The sequence below is a fragment of the Miscanthus floridulus genome, chromosome 6 (genome assembly GCF_019320115.1).
Source record: "Miscanthus floridulus cultivar M001 chromosome 6, ASM1932011v1, whole genome shotgun sequence".
In the NCBI taxonomy this organism is placed as follows: domain Eukaryota; kingdom Viridiplantae; phylum Streptophyta; class Magnoliopsida; order Poales; family Poaceae; genus Miscanthus; species Miscanthus floridulus.
In genome coordinates, this window is record NC_089585.1 from 108,675,992 (window position 1) to 108,695,350 (window position 19,359).

General features: G+C 40.9%; 1 protein-coding gene across 7 annotated transcripts; it reads left to right on the forward strand.

The window, feature by feature from the left end:
• Positions 1 to 371: 371 nt before the first annotated feature.
• On the forward strand, positions 372 to 6,004 carry LOC136458983 (vesicle-fusing ATPase-like). Of its 7 annotated transcripts, none has more exons than XM_066458880.1 (8): positions 372 to 1,872; positions 2,077 to 2,757; positions 2,876 to 2,917; positions 3,015 to 3,253; positions 3,324 to 3,380; positions 3,570 to 3,787; positions 4,925 to 5,013; positions 5,291 to 6,003. In XM_066458880.1, the coding sequence occupies exons 4-8, from the start codon at positions 3,242 to 3,244 to the stop codon at positions 5,386 to 5,388; spliced, it is 474 nt and encodes a 157-aa protein (XP_066314977.1). In that variant the 5' UTR covers positions 372 to 1,872; positions 2,077 to 2,757; positions 2,876 to 2,917; positions 3,015 to 3,241; the 3' UTR covers positions 5,389 to 6,003. The 7 variants fall into 7 exon arrangements, with proteins under 7 accessions (XP_066314977.1, XP_066314976.1, XP_066314978.1 ...); XM_066458879.1 differs by having other exon boundaries at positions 2,077 to 2,132; positions 2,839 to 2,917; XM_066458881.1 differs by having other exon boundaries at positions 2,077 to 2,132.
• The last annotated feature ends 13,355 nt before the right edge of the window (positions 6,005 to 19,359 follow it).

The following is a 19,359-nucleotide window of genomic DNA, read 5'->3' on the forward strand; positions in this document are numbered from 1 at the left end:
AATTGCCTCGCTACCTTGATTATAGTGGACTTTAAGACGGATTTATGCTTTTTTAGTCAATAAAAATCTAATAGATACTTGATAAGATTTTTAATAAACCACAAAAAGTGTCTCTAAGTTGTATATATTTCTAGAAAATTTCATAAAATAATATATTTAATTTTGAGAAAAATCTTGAAAATTAGATTCAAATTTGGGAAAAAAATCTAGAGATAGATTTCAGGACATGACAAACCGAAGTAAAGTATTTATTAGTCTCATAAAAATATCTCAAGAAGCTTCAAAAAGTTATAATAACCTTATAAAAGGAAAAATGTTAAAAGGACTTGAAAATTTCCAAAACATTTTTAGTTGATCTGTAGACGTGTTCTTGTAACATTTGCTCCGGAGTTCGGATCGAAGTTCCCCCTCCGCTCACCGGCTCCCCTCTTGTCACCGGAACTCCCTTTCCACCTCTCACGAGGCCATGACATTGCGACTGCCTAAGATCCCTCGCTTGCCGGCTGTCGCTCCCTCTCCCTACCGGCCGACGAGCGGGGGAGCCGAAATGGAGGTGGTGAACACGCCCAGCCCGGAGCTAGCCCTCACCAACTGCGCCTTCGTCTCCGCCGCCGACCTCCGCCGACTCCTCGACTCCATTGCCCTCGTCGGCGAAGCCCTCGTCCTCACCATAAGATATCCTTACTCCATCTCACTAGTCCATTTGTCCTACTTGTGGTTGTGGCTGGTTGGAGCCTTCGTCGGGTGATCCGACCCTCGCGTTTTGTTCCTTCTCCGAATACCGTACTAGGCTATTAGCTGATGATGAATGATTTCTATCATATGCGACCTCTCGTTGCATTACGTAATCTGCCAACTCGAGCAGCGGCCAGGGGTATTCATCTTAGTGACATATTCTCATTCTCCACATTGGGGCAGCATACTAGATTCTGTGTTGTTTGTAGAATGACAGCAATGGCCCAAAGTTAGCTTAGTAATTCATATAGGATATGTAGTGTATGTTTTATTATTTATAAATAGGTTTTGGTTTAGCTTTGATAAAAAATTGGCTTCAATTTTTGCTCAGTTCAGCTATTGAAGTACTAGATTTGAGCAGCCTATGTAGATGAATAGCTTATTAACTGACTACATGGGAATAACTTATGGTGTCTATTATAGTTTGGGAATCACTACTTTGGGATGTGATTGTTTTGGGGGGAATAACTACTTTGAGATGTGATTTTTTTTTTCTCTTTTAAGAGCATCTCCAAGTGTCTTTCTGAAATTTATTCTTTAAATCATCATTTGAAGAGTCATTTGAGTAAAAATCGCTTTCTATATCTTTGTACTCTCCAACAACTTTTCTATATCTTATTCGCACTCTAGAGAGCCATCCTCACTCTCCATCTTTGGCTAGCGAGAAATCCAAAATAGATAATGTCTATATTTAGAGATCCATTTAAAGAGACTGTTGGGCTATTTTTTTCACCAAAATCTCTATTCCTACGAATTAGAAAGGATATAAACAGTCTCTTGGAATTGCTCTAAGGCCCGGTTTGGCAATTTGGTAGTAATTTTTTGACATGTAGTGTGGAATCCTTAACGGACACGGCTCATGATGCCATTGCAGAACGGAATCCACCATCGGCATGCGAAGGTTTCTGCTGGTGGCTCTGTTACAGTCAGCGGTTCTAGATTTTAACACATCACCATGACCTTACTTCTCACAGTTCTTTCTCTGGTCATTTATTTTGTTAATTTGTGCTCAGCTTTGTTCCTCCTGATGATTTTAAGCTGGCTTTGATTACACTAGATCTATCGTATGTCAAGGCAAAACAGAGAAGAACGTGACTGATCTATCTGGAGATGTTGATAATGGACAGAGAACACATGGTATGATGTCTCGAGGGAAGGGGGGAGGAACTTTTATTACTCTTCTTACTTATTAGAGATATGTAAAGACTAGCGCATCTACCACATGTAACTTGTACTATATATATGAAATGAAAGCCACCCCCACAATGGGTGTGAGGTGTTCTCCTATTCTCTACACTTATGTTTCCTTTTAACTCAAATTATGTTGTTATCTCAATTTAGGTGATGATAGTGACCTTCATGTCATCATCTTTGATGAAATTGATGCTATTTGCAAGGTAAATCACCTTTACCCTCTGCTTCACATCCTTTTATATTTCCACTTATTCAAGCTCTCCCAACACATGAGGATGAGCTGTATCTTTCCTGTTAGTGTAGACAGGTCAGTGTTCGATTTTTTCAATCACATCAGTTTGGTGGCAGGAAGGAGCTTTGTAATGTGGCTAACATTTTGTGCACGTCTGTTTTTGCTACTTCGAAGATAAACACCTCTCCAGAATTCTATGTTCTGTGTATATCATATGATAGAAATCATTCATCATTAAATAAATATTATTATTTGCGAAGACAATGTCATGTTATTATTTCTCTAATACATTGTGTTAAATCAGAGCGGGAGCTCTCTGCACTAGGTACGCCCTTATTTTTTTATTGTGTTAAATCAGAACTGTGATCTCATTTTCCACCATGATCCTTAGCACTTAATAGCAGCTTTAAATTTCTATGATTTATTTAGCAGTACTTTCTTCGCAGCACCTGCCCGTTTAGGTTGCCTTATCAATTATGACAAAGTTTTCATGTCTTCTTGAAAATCTGTTTGTGTAGTCGAGAGGTTCCACCAGGGATCATACAAGTGTACATGACAGCATTGTAAATCAGATACGAACAATGATATTTTTCCCTGTAATTCAAGTCGTGTTTGATTGTGCTATTTTCGTGGGTGTATTTAATGATATTTGACCAACCTGTGTACTATTTAAATAGATGGTGTTGAAGCGCTAAACAATGTTTTGCTTATCAGAATGACGAATAGGAAGGATTTGCTTGATGAAGCTTTGTTGAGGTGAATTCCAATACTGCGTATATTTTTTTTACACTGTCTGTTCAATCTTTAGAATGAATATTCAATAGTAATGACAATACACATCTTGTCTATCCAGAGAGCTGGAAGGATCTAATGTCGAGCACTGTCTAATGGTTGATGCTATTTGGCACTCAGACCTGGACGGTTGGAAGTGCACATTGAAATAAGCCTACCTGATGAAAATGGGCGCATTCAAATTCTTCAAATTCACACAAATAAAATGAAAGAGAGCTCATTTCTTTCTCCAGATGTTAATCTTCAAGAGTTTCATATGTGTGTTATTCGTTATTCCTCCTATGCTACATGCAAAAGCTGGTAATTTCTGTTGCCTCATGTAGTTCCATTAATATTGCTTCATAAAAGTCAATCTATCCTTTTTGAACAGCTGATGTGCCATGTCTGCCATTTTCTCAAAAAAGAGGGAATGTTCCTAGGAATACAAGTAACTGTATCATTGAATCTCTCTCCTTATTTTTAATGGCATTCCCTATATTTTTTTAGTGTAAATGCGATTCCATTATTTGATATTCTTACTTTTGCAAAGTTCTTGATAATAACAATATATGAACTCTGTTAGGACACAATTAATCATGCAAAGCACTAAAAGTAACATATGCCTATCTTAATGAAGCTGCACGAATCAAGAACTACAGTGGGGCAGAACTGGAAGATGTTGTTAAAACTTAAAAGTGCAGTTTCATATGCTTTGAACTGTCAAATTATTATGGATGACCTCAGCAAGCCTTTGGATGAGGAAAGCATTAAGGTCACTATGGATGACTGTGTGAATGGGCTTCAAGAACTTACCCCTGCATTTGGAGCATCTACTGATAACCTTGAAAGATGCAGGTTTGTATCACACATCCCAAACATTTGATTTAAAGAATTTTTGCTTGATGTTTTATATATTCTGAAGACCTCAATGAATTAAATAGCATGGTTTCAGGATTAGAAAGATTAATTACTTATATAGCCTGATCGAATATCCCTAGAAAACTTTCAACTCCGCCTATGGACTATGGTTAGGGAGATACCACTATGCTACTATCTATCTGATTTGTTTTCTGTTAGGCAGTGCATTTAGCACTGACGTAGTGACGTTTGAAGCACCAGATGTTTTTTCGAGAACACGCCTGACCACGTTTTTCAAAGAGGAGAAAGCAGTACAGAAGCAGAGTGACACCTTGAGTCACCAGATGTCATTCATGATTGTTGTTGGAGATCCATTGTCTAAAGCAACAGGACACATTGAATAGTTTGGAGTTTATTTAGAAGATATACAACAACAACAACAAAGCCTTTAAGTCCCAAACAAGTTGGGGTAGGCTCGAGTTGAAACCCAGCAGAAGCAATCAAGGTTCAGGCACGTGAATAGCTGTCTTCCAAGCACTCCTATCTAAGGCTAAGTCTTTGGGTATATTCCATCCTTTTAAGTCTCCTTTTATTGCCTCTACCCAAGTTAACTTCGGTCTTCCTCTGCCTCTCTTCACGTTACTATCCTAGCTTAGGATTCCACTACGCACCGGTGCCTCTGGAGGTCTCCGTTGGACATGTCCAAACCATCTCAACCGGTGTTGGACAAGCTTTTCTTCAATTGGTGCTACCCCTAGTCTATAAATGTCTCAAAAATAAAAAGAAATACTATATATGCTTAAATTTTCCCTGTGAAATCACATTTTTGTCATTTGATCTGCAAGAAAGATTACAATCATGTGTTTATTATGTTGAACATTGTGGGTTTGATCATAAAAATAAACACTTCTATCAACGGGCTATGCTCCTAGTGGAGCAGGTCAAAGTTAGTAGAGGGCCTCTGTGACTTGCCTCTTGGAACGGTCGGCTGTCTGCTTCACATTAGCCTTTTCTTTTTAGAATTTTAGGGCCAAGCCCCAGTCTTTCCATTGAACAAAGACTTTCACTATTTTAATCTTCTTATATCCTTATCTTGGACTCTGCTTCATATTTTTGTTTCTGGGCAATCTTTAGGTTACTGGAGTATGTTGCTATTGGACCACATTGTTCAAACTTGGATCTCTCAAACACTTCTGGTTCTCCTCAAGAGAGTTCCTCCAAAGGTTTGCTGTCACTTTTTTTTTGTTACTGATCAGCATATGAATTCACAATTAAAACCACGTACTTGACGTGTGCTCCATTTTAGTTTTGGGACCTCTATGTCATCTTGCTTGAGCCATTTGTAATTTCACCTACTAGGAAGTCAAGAGTGCCACAAAATTTGGTTGAACTTTATCACAGTATAATTCTTCCTTTCGATGCACTGCCCTTGCAGGAGATGAGTTTCTTGCAATTGAGCATAATGACAGGTTCTGAACATAATGGCACGTGGCTTGGCAGGTGGCCTCGTTTGGGAGAGCTCCTCCCTGATTCTTCAGCTCTGCTCTTTGATTCTCCGATGGAGTGATTTCATTGGATTCCTAGAAGGAAGCAGATGAGAATTGATTCTCTGTTGATCCCCACCAAAATATAACAAGGGGCATGGTGAAGCAGGTTTTTTTAGCTCCCAGCTCCTAATGTAAATGGAGAAGTGATTCTCACCTGATCTCCACCTAAATCAGTTGCCATTTCGAGCATTTGGGTGGTTGGGAGTAATTCTCTTCGGAGAAGCTGAAGCTGTAGCTCTCTCAAACAGCCAGGCTGCACCAATGGACTCCAACAGTGGGGGAGACGCTGCTGCTAGGACTTTCAGCTAAATGTTATCCTCTGAAGAAATGCAGGATCGGATGGATTGCTGGAGAAATTCAATATCTCACAGATGTGAGGGAACAAAAGATCCTGTCCGGTGAAGGCACCGAACATATGGACTATTCTTCGATTGATAATGATGAAATGTTGGATGACCATTGGTCCAGAGAAGCCAACTATAACGTAGAGAAGTATTTTGAAGAAGACTAGTTAGCAGTAGGCTGCTGTTTCGATACCCGATAAACAATGCATTAGCTTATGTGATGGTTAGAGTTAGCATGTATTGTATATATAAGTAGGGTTTTGCTGTGGTATCTCTAATGACTATGAGCCGTTTATTTTTTTTTCACGCGGGAGCCACCCATTTCCATTACGAAGAACGGAAATACAAAGTATTCAGCAAGATTACAGACTAGACAGAGAACAGAAAACAGCAAGTTTAGATGATGCAGATAACCACGTAGGGAACCTGAGCATCGACGCTTGAACAAAGGACCTTGTAAGGGACCGTGACGTCGAAGAGCGAGGAGGTGAGTTAGGCAACTTAAAATTCTACTTTTAACTATGGTTTTAAATTTTCACCTTAGCAAAACATATGTAAGAAAGTAATATATCTAAATTTGCAACTACGGTTTTGCTAATGTGTTGCTATCTCTATCGTAAAAGAGTTATGCAACATAGGTTCTAATCCTATCAACTAACTTATTAACTAAGCTAAGAAAGGTAAAGCACATAACCAAGATTATTGTAAAAAAAATAGACTCTAGGCTCATTTATTTTGGATTTTGGTGTTTGATGACCAACACAATTAAATTGAACTAATGAATTTACAAGTGATTGTTTTGTAGTCCAAAAGGGTACAAGACGTGACTTGGACAAATGCGATATGATGATCCGACGATAAACGCCATAAGCAAGACCTTAGAAGCACAAGAGAAGACCCAAGATATCAAGCAAAATCCAAGCACGAAGATAGAAATCAAGCCGGACATAAGATCATAAAAAAACGAGCTCACAGAGGTGATCGGACGTTGGCGGAAAGTGACCGGACGCTCCGATCAGTGACTCGGCTACAGTAGGCATCAGCAGCAGCGACCGGACGCTGAACAGTAAAATGACCGGACACACCAATGGCACTGTTCATCATCCCGGCAACACGTTCAGTATTGACCGGACGCTGGCGACAAATCGACCGGACGTAGGACAACAGCGTCCGATCGAGTACAGAGAGGTTTCAGAGCGGTGAAATTACGACCGGACGCGTCCGGTGGCATGTGACCGGACGCTGACAACGTCTAATGAGTTGATCATGGCTCTAACGGTCGGGACGATCGGATGCGTCCGATCAGGACGACCTGCGCGTCTGGTCAGTAGCAGAAAAATAGGATTTCGTCCCCAACGTCTACTTTCTCAATTGGGCTTATAAATAGACCCCCAACCGGCCATTTAAAGTTGGTGTGGAGCTGAGAAAACATACCAAGGGTGTTGATACATCATTTTAGTGATCTCCACTTGCATAATGCTTAGTGATTTATTAGGTGATTAGCGTAGGTGTTTTACGAAGTGTTTAGGTTGATTAGACCACCGCTTATACGTTGCTCTAGGTTTTGGCCTAGTATTTAGTGAGGTTTACATACCTCTAACTACCCGGTGCTTACGCGCACCATTGTTGTACATTGGAGGGGCTTGTAGTCTTACGAGATCACACCAACCGCGTTTGTGGTGTGGGCGCCATCGTGTACTGAAGGGAACAAAGTCCGCGGTATTTCAGACGGAAGCTTGATAGTGAAGACGACGGGGAGTATTTGGGAGAGGCTTGCCGGAAGACACGTCGGAGACCCACTTATGCGTGGGAAAGGCCCAAGGCTATCCACCGAGTTACCCGATCGGGAGCTTGGCTCCTGCGAGGGATGTCTTGCGAGGGGTTCCAACAAGGACTAGGGGGACGCTTGCGTGCTTCTCGATACCTCGATAAAAATACCAGAGTCATCGACGGGAGTTTGCGTATCTCTATCTTGCTCTTTAACTTTTGCATTTACATTATTTGTATTACTTCTTTTGCGGTAGAGATAGCAACACATTAGTAAAACCGTAGTTGCACATTTAGATAGTTTATCTTTTACATAGGTTTTGCTAAGGATAGAAAAAGAATCAATAGTTGAGAAGTAGAATTTTATATTGGCTAATTCACCTCCTCTTAGGCGTCACGGTCCCCTTCAATTACAATATAAATGCGGAAGGTAAAAGGGCGATAGAGATGCAAACTCTCGTCGATGACTCCGCTATTTTTGCCCTGGTATCGAGAAGCGCTTAAGCTTTCCCCTCGTCCTCGTTGGAGCCTCTTGCAAGGAATCTCTCGCAAGAGCCAAGCTTTCGGTCTGGTAACTCCGTGGATAGCCTCGGGTCTTCTCTACGCGTAAGTGGGTCTCCGGTGTGCCTTCCGGCAAGCCTCTTCTGGACTGCTCCCCACCGTTTTCACTATCAAGCTTTCGACAGAAACGCCGCGAGCCTTGTTCCCTCCGTACACAGTGGCGGCTACACCACAATCGCGGTTGGTGTGATTTCGTAAGAAAACAAGTCCAGCCAAGTACAACAATGGTGCGTACAACCACTGGATGATAAGAGGTGTACAAACCTCACTAAACACTGGACATAAACCTAGAGCAAGGATAAAGCGGTGGTAACTATTCTAAACATTTCGCAAAGTACCTACACTAATCATCTAATAATCCACTAAGCACTTTGGTGGTTAGAGCAACTAAAGATGAGCCTCAACTCACACAAGTCTTCTTTGAGCTCCAACAACACCAATTTGACCGGTCATTGGGGTATTTATAAACCTCCAAAGAAATAGAGTTGTTAGGAGGTAAAAATCTACCTTTCTAGTGACCGTCGGACTGTCCGACATCCCCTTCTATCACGGCTAAAGAGCCGTTGGGCTGTCACTGCCCACTAGGCCAACTCATCTGACGGTCCGACGCTGCTTCGTCGGACAGGGTCCGATGCCCAGCGATCCTCTCGGGCCCTCTATGTTTCGTGCGTGAAACCGTTACGCTGAGTGCGTGTGTCCGACGCTGCCGTGAAGCAGGGTCCGACGCTCCCAGGCCGTTTTACTTCCTCGCGTGAACAGTGACTGCGGATGGTCCGACGCCCGCTCCAGCCCACGTCCGACGCCTCCTCATGCTGTGCTGGACTGCTGCTGCACTGCTTGCTGCTGCTGCCCTGGCAAGTGCACGCGCTGCTGCGGCTTCTTGACTGACTCGGAAGCAAGCAAGGTAGCAACATCAGTACGTGCACCTCTCTCCCTTGCATGCACGTTGTGCATTGCTTTTTCCTCTTCTTTTTTTTGTATTTATTTCTTTGTGAGCATTGCAGCTGAGTTGGTTCCATTATTTTTTTTGCATGAACTTTGCTTGATCCAGTAGATATTCAATGTGTCATCAAGGTCCCGTGTTAGGTGTTGATCTTCCGGATCGTCTCGTCGTCTTCGTCCAAGTCGCGACTACATCCTATTAAACTATAAAATAATCACTCGCAAACACGTTAGTTCAATTTAGTTTTGTTGATCATGAAACACCAAAATTCAAAGTAAATGGGCCGATGGTCCATTCTTCTTACGGTCTCTCCTTTTTTGTGATTGATGATAACACGACTAAATCATGTAAATAATAATAGATGCAAAGATTTAAAAATATCTACTTGCTATGATGTAATACAAGGACAAGTTTATATGATGCTAAAAATAACACTTGTATGATTTTTTTTGAAAACTCATCTTGTCCTTGCCAGTGCCCCTTGTGGTATTATGGACTTATACTTCCTCTAACTCCATAATCTACTTTTCCTCCCTTTCACGGACCATTCCCAATTAGGGTTCACCCCCTTTAATTAATGAATTTGGGTTTGCTTTTGGTCCCATAAATTCTTTCCCTTTAAAATCAAACACCGAAAAGAAAGATATTAGTAGCACAAATGAGGGTCAAATTTTGTGATCCTATATATATGGAGTGAAATGGATCATAAAACTTGACTCTCACATTAGATAGACTAAGGCCCCCCTAAATATATGTACACATATGGTGGAAGGAAAAGTATATGCATAATTGACAAATTAATACACAAGGGAGTTTAATCTATATAATGCATGAAGAAATCATATAAATACCAAATTAAAACCAACATAAGGATATCGATTAGGGATACCACATGTAAAAACCAATTTGATTTACACCACTAGAAATAGTTGGTGGATATTTGAAGCATGATGCTTGTTTTTGGGGACTCTATTTTTCTTGCAATGAGACTACTACACATATGATCAACTTAAAATAGTATTAGTCTCAAAGCATCCAACTTATAGAGTAATCTTCTCCTAAATTTGTGCATACAAGCATGGAATACTTATAGGAGACATGCACATTGATTTTTAGAATAAAAAATACCATTTGAAAGATGACATCTTATGAATGTGAGATCATTTTCAAAAATAATATTCTAGAGAAATTATCTATAATTTAAACTTTGGCACATATAGGATAATTACTTATAGAACGAGCTATGTGTCGTGCTCCTAATAATTTTAAACCATATAGATTTGCTCCAAGGGTAAGAGTGATACCGAGCAACTCTACCATATGATTTATCTAGTGTATGCATGGCAGAAGATTAAACATGCAAATGCAAACATAGATATGAAAATAAACTAGATGCTAATTAAAATTGTAAGAAATAAAATCTAGTTACCTAACACAGCAAGGAGATTTGGGGTCCATAATATTCACTAACCCACTTGACAATTACCTTGTCCATCATGATGCATCCCATGAAATGCACCCATACTTTGCCAAGTCTCCAAATTTTCTGAAGTCCATTGGACTTCTTATTTCCCCTTTGGAACCTAAAGCTTTTTGATGCTCTTCATGTTAGAAATGAACTCCTTTGGCATCCAAATGCGTTTGGTTTCATTATTGGCTTATTTGTTCACCTTAATAGCCACCACCTTGTCATTCTTTTTCTTCTTCAACACATAAGATGTGGAGACCTTCTTGTTCATCTTGTTGGTGTAGGTGTTGGAGAGCTTGCTTCTTTGCTTTTTTGTTTTTCTCTTTCTTCTTTTTTCCTTTCTATTCTTCACCTTTCACTTATAGGACTTGTGGTATTCCTTATGGCATACGTAGCAAACCATAATTTGTCCTTCATCAAGTTTCTTCACTCCCTTGATGATGTTATCTTGATAAAGTTGGGCTTGCTCCGTCTTGTCTTTCACTTGAGTCAAGTCCTTGATGAGGTGAGCCACTTCTTGTTTGAGTTGCTCATTCTCAATTGCGACATTTTATGTGCATATTTCTACATCAACTTTCTCAAAACAAATTTGATCGTAAATGGGTGAGCTCAAATTACATAAATCATTGCAAGAAGTAAATGCATACTTTTTAGGAATGTCAAATATTAAACATTTCTTTTTAGTTGCCTCGATGGGGTTGTACCAATGGCTTCAACATTAGCAACTTTACTAGTAAGCTCATCACAATGTTTGCACATAATTTTTATTTTAGCAAGCAAATTTTTATAGACATCTTGTGAGCTAGCTAACTTTTCTTTTCATTTCTCATTTTTCTTCATAAGTTGCTCATCATTGATTGTGCATGTATTTATTGTTGCACTAGCCTCAAGTTGCTTAATTTTAGTAGATAGTTCAACATTGAGATTAACAAATATCTCATATTGTTTAAGCAAAATTGTATATGTTTCTTATAAACTATTTAGCTTTTTTTACAATATTTTTAGTTTTTTTTGTTGGCTAGTGCAAACCTTAGTATAGTTAAGATTTTCTTGCATAAGTTAATTAAGAGAAGACATTTTATCATCACTATCACTCTCACTAGAGGATGAGCTTTTGTTACTTTGTGTCATAAGGCACACATGAGAATAGCTTGATGATGAGTGATTGTGGCCTCGTCTTTTGTGTTAGGCTTCATCTTCACTCAAAGAATCATCCCAAGTTTTGATTGTGGTGAGGGCTTGGTGTTTCGCCTTTCTTGTCTTTTTCTGTGTCTTGGGTGTGGGCATATTTGGATAAACTTCCATAAAGTGCTTCAACTTGCCGCATCTATAGCATCATTTCTTTCTTTGCTCATTTCTTTGATTGATGAAGATGAAATCTTGAATTTAGATGAACACACCTTTAACATTGAGCCTTTAGATCATCTTATCCACCTTATTGATAAGTTTGATTGATTCTTTATCAAGTTCCGAGGTGGAGGAGGAAGATTGATTATCATCACTTGATTCTTCTTCTTCATCATTATGCTTATCTTCTTCTTCTTCACTTGAGGAGCTTAAACTTGTCTCAACTTACTTACCCTTTATTTTTTTCTCACTACATGTGAGAGCTTTGCTTTTGCTTGATGAAGAGGCTTCTTCTTAACCCATTTTGAGTGACATTTCAAATATCACTATCCTGCCAATGACTATGGCCGAGGTCATAGTGCTTAAGTCCTCTATGTTGTGAAGGATGGTGATGATGCTTGCATATTTCTTTTATGGTAGCACGGAGATGATCTTCCTTACGATGTCCATATCACTTAGCTTTGTTACTCCTATAGAATTTAGCTTATTGATAATTAGATTCAAATGAGAATACATATCACGTACAAGCTCATCATCATTCATTTTAAAATAACCATAACTTTGTTGAGCTAGACAATGTTTTTACTCACGGATATTACTTATGCCGTCATAGAGCTCTTGGAGTTTTAACCAAATTTCATATATCGTATTTAAAGTGAATACTTGGTTAAATACATCCATGCTAAACGATTCAAATAAGTAATTTTTAGTTCTAGCATTGAAATGCATTTTTTTCACTCTTAGTGAGTTTATTGGGATTTTTAATGGATTTTATCCCGTTATGAGTGACTCTTCAAACATCCAAATTTACTGCCTCAAGGCAACAAGCTATTCTAGCTTTATAGTAGGGAAAGTTAGTGTCATCAAAGTACGGAGACCTAGAGGTATCTATCTCAACCATTCTAAATAGCGTCGAATCAACGGCGGTGAAGCCAAAGGTCCAAATTAAGCCAATCGGCTCCGATACTACTTGTAAGAGACCGTGACGCCTAAGAGAGAGGGGTAAATTAGGTAACTTAAAATTCTACTTCTAACTATGGCCTCAAATTTTTACCTTAGCAAAACCTATACAAGAAAATAATATATCTAAATGTGTAACTATGATTTTACTAATTTGTTGCTATCTCTACCATAAAGAGTTATGCAACATAAGTTCTAATCCTATCAACTAAGTTAGGAAAGGTAAAACACACAACCAAGATTACAAATATAATTGCAGAAGGTAAAAGGACGATAAAGATGTAAACTTTCGTCGACGACTCCGCTATTTTTATCGATGTATCGAGAAACGCTCAAGCTTCCCTCTAGTCCTCATTGGAGCCCCTCGCAAGGGCCAAGCTTCCAGTCGGGTAACTCCGTGGATAGCCCCGGGTCTTCCCCATGCTCAAGTTGGTCTCCGGTGTGCCTTCCGACAAGTCTCTTCTGGACCGCTCCCCATCGTCTTCACTATCAAGCTTCCGGCCGAAACGCCGTGAGCCTTGTTCTCTCCGTACACGGTGGCGGTTACACCACAATTACAGTTGGTGTGATTTCGTAAGAAAACAAGCCCCACCAAGTACAACAATGGTGTGTACAAGCACTGGATGATAAGAGGTGTGCAAAAATCACTAAACACTAGGCCTAAACCTAGGGCAAGCGTAAAGCGGTGGTCTAACTATCCTAAGCACTTCACAAAGCATCTACGCTAATCATCTAATAATTCACTAAGCACTTTGGTGGTTAGAGCAACTAAAAATAAGCCTCAACTCACACAAGTCTTCCTTAAGCTCCAACAACACCAATTTGGCCGGGGGTATTTATAAGCCTCCAAAGAAATAAAGCCGTTAGAAGATGAAAAGTTATCTTTCTGATAACCGTCAGACAGTCCAACGGTAAAGCGTCGGACTGTCCGACACCCCCTAAAACAGGCTAAAGAGCCGTTGGGCTGTCACTGCCCACTGGGCCCAACGGTCCGACGCTGCTTCGTCGGACAGGGTCCGACAGCCTGCGATCCTCTTGGGCCCTCTATGTTTCCTTCCTCGCGTGAACAGTGACTGCAGATGGTCCGACGCCCGCTCCAGCCCACGTCCGACGCCTCCTGATGCTGTGCTGGACTGCTTGCTGCTGCTGCCCTGGCTAGTGCACGCGCTGCTGCGGCTTCTTGACTGAGTCGGAAACAAGCAAGCAAGGTAGGAACATCAGTACGTGCACCTCTCTCCCTTGCATGCACGTTGTGCATTGCTTTCTCCTCTTTTTTTTTGTATTTATTTCTTTGTGAGCATTGCAGCTGAGTTGGTTCCATTATTTTTTTTTTGCCTGAACTTTGCTTGATCTAGTAGATATTCAGTGTGTCATCAAGGTCTTGTGTGAGGTGTTGATCTTCCGGATCGCCTTGTCGCCTTTGTCCAAGTCATAATTGCATCCTATTGAACTACAAAATAATCACTCATAAGCACGTTAGTCCAATTTAGTTTTGTTGATCATCAAACACCAAAATCTAAAGTAAATAGGCCAATGGTCTATTTTCCTTACAGACCTAAACTGACTGTGTACCCTATTAACCAAAAGGAGGGCTACAACCTCACAGTAGCTGTAATCTCCAGAAAGCTGAAAAAGAACGATACAACCAACCAACAGACAAAAACCATCGTCCAGAATAAATTGTCTACAAACTCAAAATACTTTGCTTTTAGATCATCTTGAGCATCATCAGACGAGATGCCAGCTCCTCACACAGGATTATCATCTTCATGATCTGAACATTCAGCATCTTGAAGTATAGCAAGTGGTTCACCTGTCTTGCGGTCTGAGTTGCGAGGACCTCCTTGGCAACTCGGAGCATTGTGTTTGCCCTCTCCACCGGCTGTTCTTGGTCAAGTTTTGCATAAAGCCCTGACCAATATGACATGAGCGCCCATGCGTGACAAATAATCTCAAGAGGATTTTTTTATTTTTTTTAATCGAAGAGTGCTTTATTTCTACACTTCCAAATTGCCCAGCAAATAGCCGCAATCCCCCATGGGTGGTATTTCTTCCCAAAAGGGAGCCACTTATCACACCATAGCCAACATTGTTGCAAGTTCATAGGAATGTTATGGGCGCCAAAGCATTTAGCTACAACACCTTAGATTACCTTGGCCACAGGGCATTGAAAAAACAGATGTGAAATGCTTTCTTCATAGTCACAGAACACGCAATTTGGATCACCTTGCCATTTCCTTTTCTTTAAGTTATCTTTGGTTTAAATTGCAACATTAGACATTAGCCAAAGAAAAATATTGATTGTCTCAGGAATTTTACGTTTCAAAATTTTCTAATGACAAGTCCCGGATGAGGATTTGGTGAGAGCATTGTAAACTGATTTTACAGAAAATATACTACTTTTTCCCTACCAACCAAAGAACAGAATCAACATTAGATGTCAGCCGAAAATTCACGATGTCATGCCAAATTGTTTCCCAAGTAGACCTGAGATCATCAAAAAGCCATCTTCGGAAAGAAATCTGAGTTCCATTCAAAGCTTGTGCAACAGAAATATTCTTATTTTCACACAATTCAAACAGTATAGGAGCAATCACATATAGAGGTTCCTTGTATAACCATGGGTCAAGCCAAAATCTAGTCAAAACACCATCACCTATAGAGATACCTCTTCCTTGCAAGTAGATGTGCTTAATTTTCAATAAGTCATACCACATTGGAGAGTCATTAAGTTTATGTTTAACATCATGAATAGTCTGATTTTTCAAATATTTATATTTAACAATCTCTTGCCAAAGACCTTCCTCCTTTTCTAGCTTCCACCACCACTTGCATAGTAAACTGATGTTCATCCTTCTAAGATCCTTGATCCCAAAACCACCATATTTTTTACTCTTGCGGATAGTTTCCCATTTAATAAGGTGGTATTTCTTTTGTCCCACCACCTTGCCAAAAAAAGATCTCCTAATCTTATCCAGATTCTTAATGGTAGTTTTTGGGAGAAGATAAACTGACATATGGTACATAGGGGAATTATTCAGACTAGCACTTGTAAGGGTGGATCTGCCAGCGATAGATAGTGTTCCCCCTTCCAAATATCCAATCTTTTTATTACCTTTCTCCACTAAAGGTAACCAATCAATCACTATCTACTTGGGCTAATAGGGACCCCAAAATACTTGATTGGAAACAAACCTATTTGACAATTGAAAACATCAGCATATTGAGGCCCCCAACTCTCATCATCATTAACCATCAAAACTTCACTCTTATTGAAATTAATTTTAAAACCAGCAAGCATTTCAAAAAGATATAAAAGTAGTTTTGTATGCATTGCCCCCTCTAAGTCATGTTTCAAGAAGATAATGGTATCGTCAGCATACTGTAAAATGGACACGCCTTTGGGGACAATATGACTAATTAAACCAGTTATCACACCATTTTCTTGCGCTTATGCACCGTTCTAGTTAAGCAATCTGCAACAAAATTAAACAGTATTGGTGATAATGGATCACCCTGTCTCACACCCTTAAAACTTTTGATGTATGAACCAATTTTGTTATTAACCTTCACACTAACAGTCCCCCCCCAAACTACTTGCCTTGTCGTTTCACATTGTTCCTAATGGCATTCTAAGTATAACTAAGTTGCTTGAGAGGATAATTAGCCACACCACACATTGGTCACACCAAAATCAAGCATCACATGTATTGAAACAAGGAAAAACAAGTAACTTTGTTACTTCTGTTTCAAAACCATGTTTCATGTGTTTCATGAGTTTGTGGCATTGTACTAGCTAACCATGTTTCACTAAAGTGTGTTGCACATGTTGCACTTGAGTGTAACACACTATTCATTTTCCTAAAACAATTACACATAGAATATAACAATATGTTGCAATGTTTCAAAAGCATGTTTCATACAATTCTAAACTCATGAATGGATGAATGATGCTTATGTTTATGAAATGCAAGTGCAAATGTGGAAGCCAAACACCTGGGGTGTTACAGTGCCCATATGCTCCCAAAGGAAAGGAACACGACGCTGTTGTCTAGATGCATGTCCAATGGCTCGATGGTGTCGATGAGAATCCCGTTGGCCTCTGGGATCAGGTAGAGCATGTGTTGCTGTCCTGACTCCTGAAATTTACTTGTGACCATAAAGGACATCGATGCCATACTTTCATGGTTTATTTAATTCCATTTAAAAAAAACAATTGAGAAATTAAATTCCTTATGGAATGTAAAACAATCCTTTTTATTCATCCATTTCCCTTGTTAGTTGTTGTATGAGAAGAATTTGCTTGGATTGGAACAACAAGTGAGGTCGGCTTTCTAGATTCCATTGACATGTGTGATGTCTTCGCTATGAATGGCCTACCATGTTCCTAAACTGAAAGAAAGATGATGCTAAAAAGTGTCGACGAAATATGGTCGGCAGTCTACCTAGGAGTATGCCCAAGGTAGTAGATTGTCGGCAGACAGATGCGCAAGCCACAAACAAGACGGTGACGCAAGACGAACACAAGATTTTATCCAGGTTTAGCCGCCAAGAAGGCGTAATACCTACGTCCCGCGTCTGATTGTATTGCTGTATGTCAATGAGAGATGTTTTTTAGAGGGGTCCCCTACCTGCCTTATATAGTCCGGGGGCAGGGTTATAGATCTAGAAACTAATCCTAGTCAGTTACAATTGCCATAGGTGGCCGGATAAGGATTCATATTCTAACCGACCCAGATCTTGCTTGATCGCCAAATCTACCTTGACTCCTTGCGCGGGACTCCGAACAGGTTGGCCGGGCCACGCGTCGTCTTTTGGTGGACCGGACCCACTGATCCGGGCCGGCCCAAGCTTAGCCATAAGGGTATAGGGGTTAATACCCCCATAGCTAGTCCCCGAGCACTATGTATTATGCTGCAACACGCCATTTTAACCTTCTCCGAATAGTGAGGCTTGAGTCTTGACATCTCTGACCACTGTTGTCGCTGGAGAAGTAGGTTATTCGAATAATGTATGGTGCTCTTAAGAAAAAAGAAAAAGGTTTCTGTCCTGTGAAGTGTGCCCACTTGTATTTCTAAAAAGAAATGTAAGTGAATCTTGAAACGTAGCATCCTTGATCATCAGAGGTGTAGGGGTTGAAAAACAAACACATTCACCGTAAGGTGAAGTGTGCCCACTTAGTCCCTGAGCCTGGTAGTAGGTGATGTAGGCACGTGGTGCCAGGGTCTAAAAAGAATTCCTAGTTAAATTGAGAAACCAATCGTCGTACAGGCGATACGAGATGCACCGGCAGGTGCATCGTACCGATGTAGTCCCCAGGCTTGCTGGAAGGCGAAGTATGAGCCTTGTAGCAAGGTCTAAATAAATGTCTCTCAACTGTATGTGAGTACAAATCACATGTAGCCGAGGAGAATGATCTCCGAGCAGTGGTCGGGACAGTTCCTGAGCACGATAGTAATCCTTATAATCAGTCAAAGCATAGGAGTCGATTAAATAAACACATTCGCCGCAAGGTGAAGTGTGCCCACTTAGTCCCCGAGCCTGGTAGTAGGTGACGTAGGCACGTGGTGCTAGGGTCTAAAAAAGAATTTCCACTGAAGTTAAGAATCCAATCGTTGTACAGGCGATACGAGATGCATCGGTAGGTGCATCGTACCGATGTAGTCCCCGAGCTTGCTGGAAGGCGAAGTATGAGCCTTGCAGCAAGGTCTAAATAAATGTCTCTCAACTGTATGTGAGTACAAATCACATGTAGCCGAGGAGAGCGATCTCCGAGCAGTGGTCGAGACAGTCCCCGAGCACAGTAGTGGTCGTAGCAGTCCTCGAGCACGGTAATGGTCGGAGCAGTCCCCGAGCATGGCAGTGGTCGGAGCAGTCCCCGAGCACGACAGTAGTCTAGGTAGTCCCCGAGCACGGCGGTGATCTGGGCAGTCCCCGAGCATTGTAGTGGTCGGAGCAGTCCCCGAGCACGGTAGTGGTCTGGTTCATCCTTGAGCACAAGACATGCAGCGAAGAAACGAATGCCGCTTGTACTATTATTTGGTGTATTTATTTATCTCCTTACTCTATCAAGTCTAATCTAACACGTCTAGTCAAAAAAGCAGACGGGTATAGCACGTCACACTGTCTTCTTGCCCTTTCTGGCAAATAGTCGCTTGGCACCTGTAAAGAGGTGCGTTAGTGTGGGCCCTCTCACACTAGCAACGAAGAGGCACGTACACTGGTAATGAAGGGGCGCGTTTATTGACGTAGATCTTGAGGTTGTGAAAACAACCATCTGTGGTGCGTGCGCACGTCTCCCAAGAATCTTGGGCAAACGAAACGACAGAGCTCTTGGTTATTTATAATATAGAACTGGTAAGTTACTTTTTATCGATCCCCATTATCATTCGCCGCCGCAGCCTTCTTCTTCCTCTTGCCGAACCCTATACCTCCAAAATCATCACCAATCCCCCCTCCGCCGCATCCACCCCTTTAGCAAGGACGGATTAATGGCGAAGAGAGACGCCTAGAAGAAAGCCGGAGCCATGGCGAAGGAGTGGTGGAAATCAAGGAGCAACGAGCAGACCATCGAAGACCTTGTTACCATGGAAGTGCTCCACAACAAGGCACTCACGGGATGGCGCGCGCCG

Excerpts from the sequence above, each read along its gene's own strand:
- LOC136458983 (XM_066458880.1), top strand. Across the intron at positions 3,381-3,569 it reads GAATGTTCCTAGGAATACAA|CTGCACGAATCAAGAACTAC; the intron begins GTAACTGTATCA and ends ATCTTAATGAAG. Across the intron at positions 5,014-5,290 it reads TCAAGAGAGTTCCTCCAAAG|GTGGCCTCGTTTGGGAGAGC; the intron begins GTTTGCTGTCAC and ends GTGGCTTGGCAG.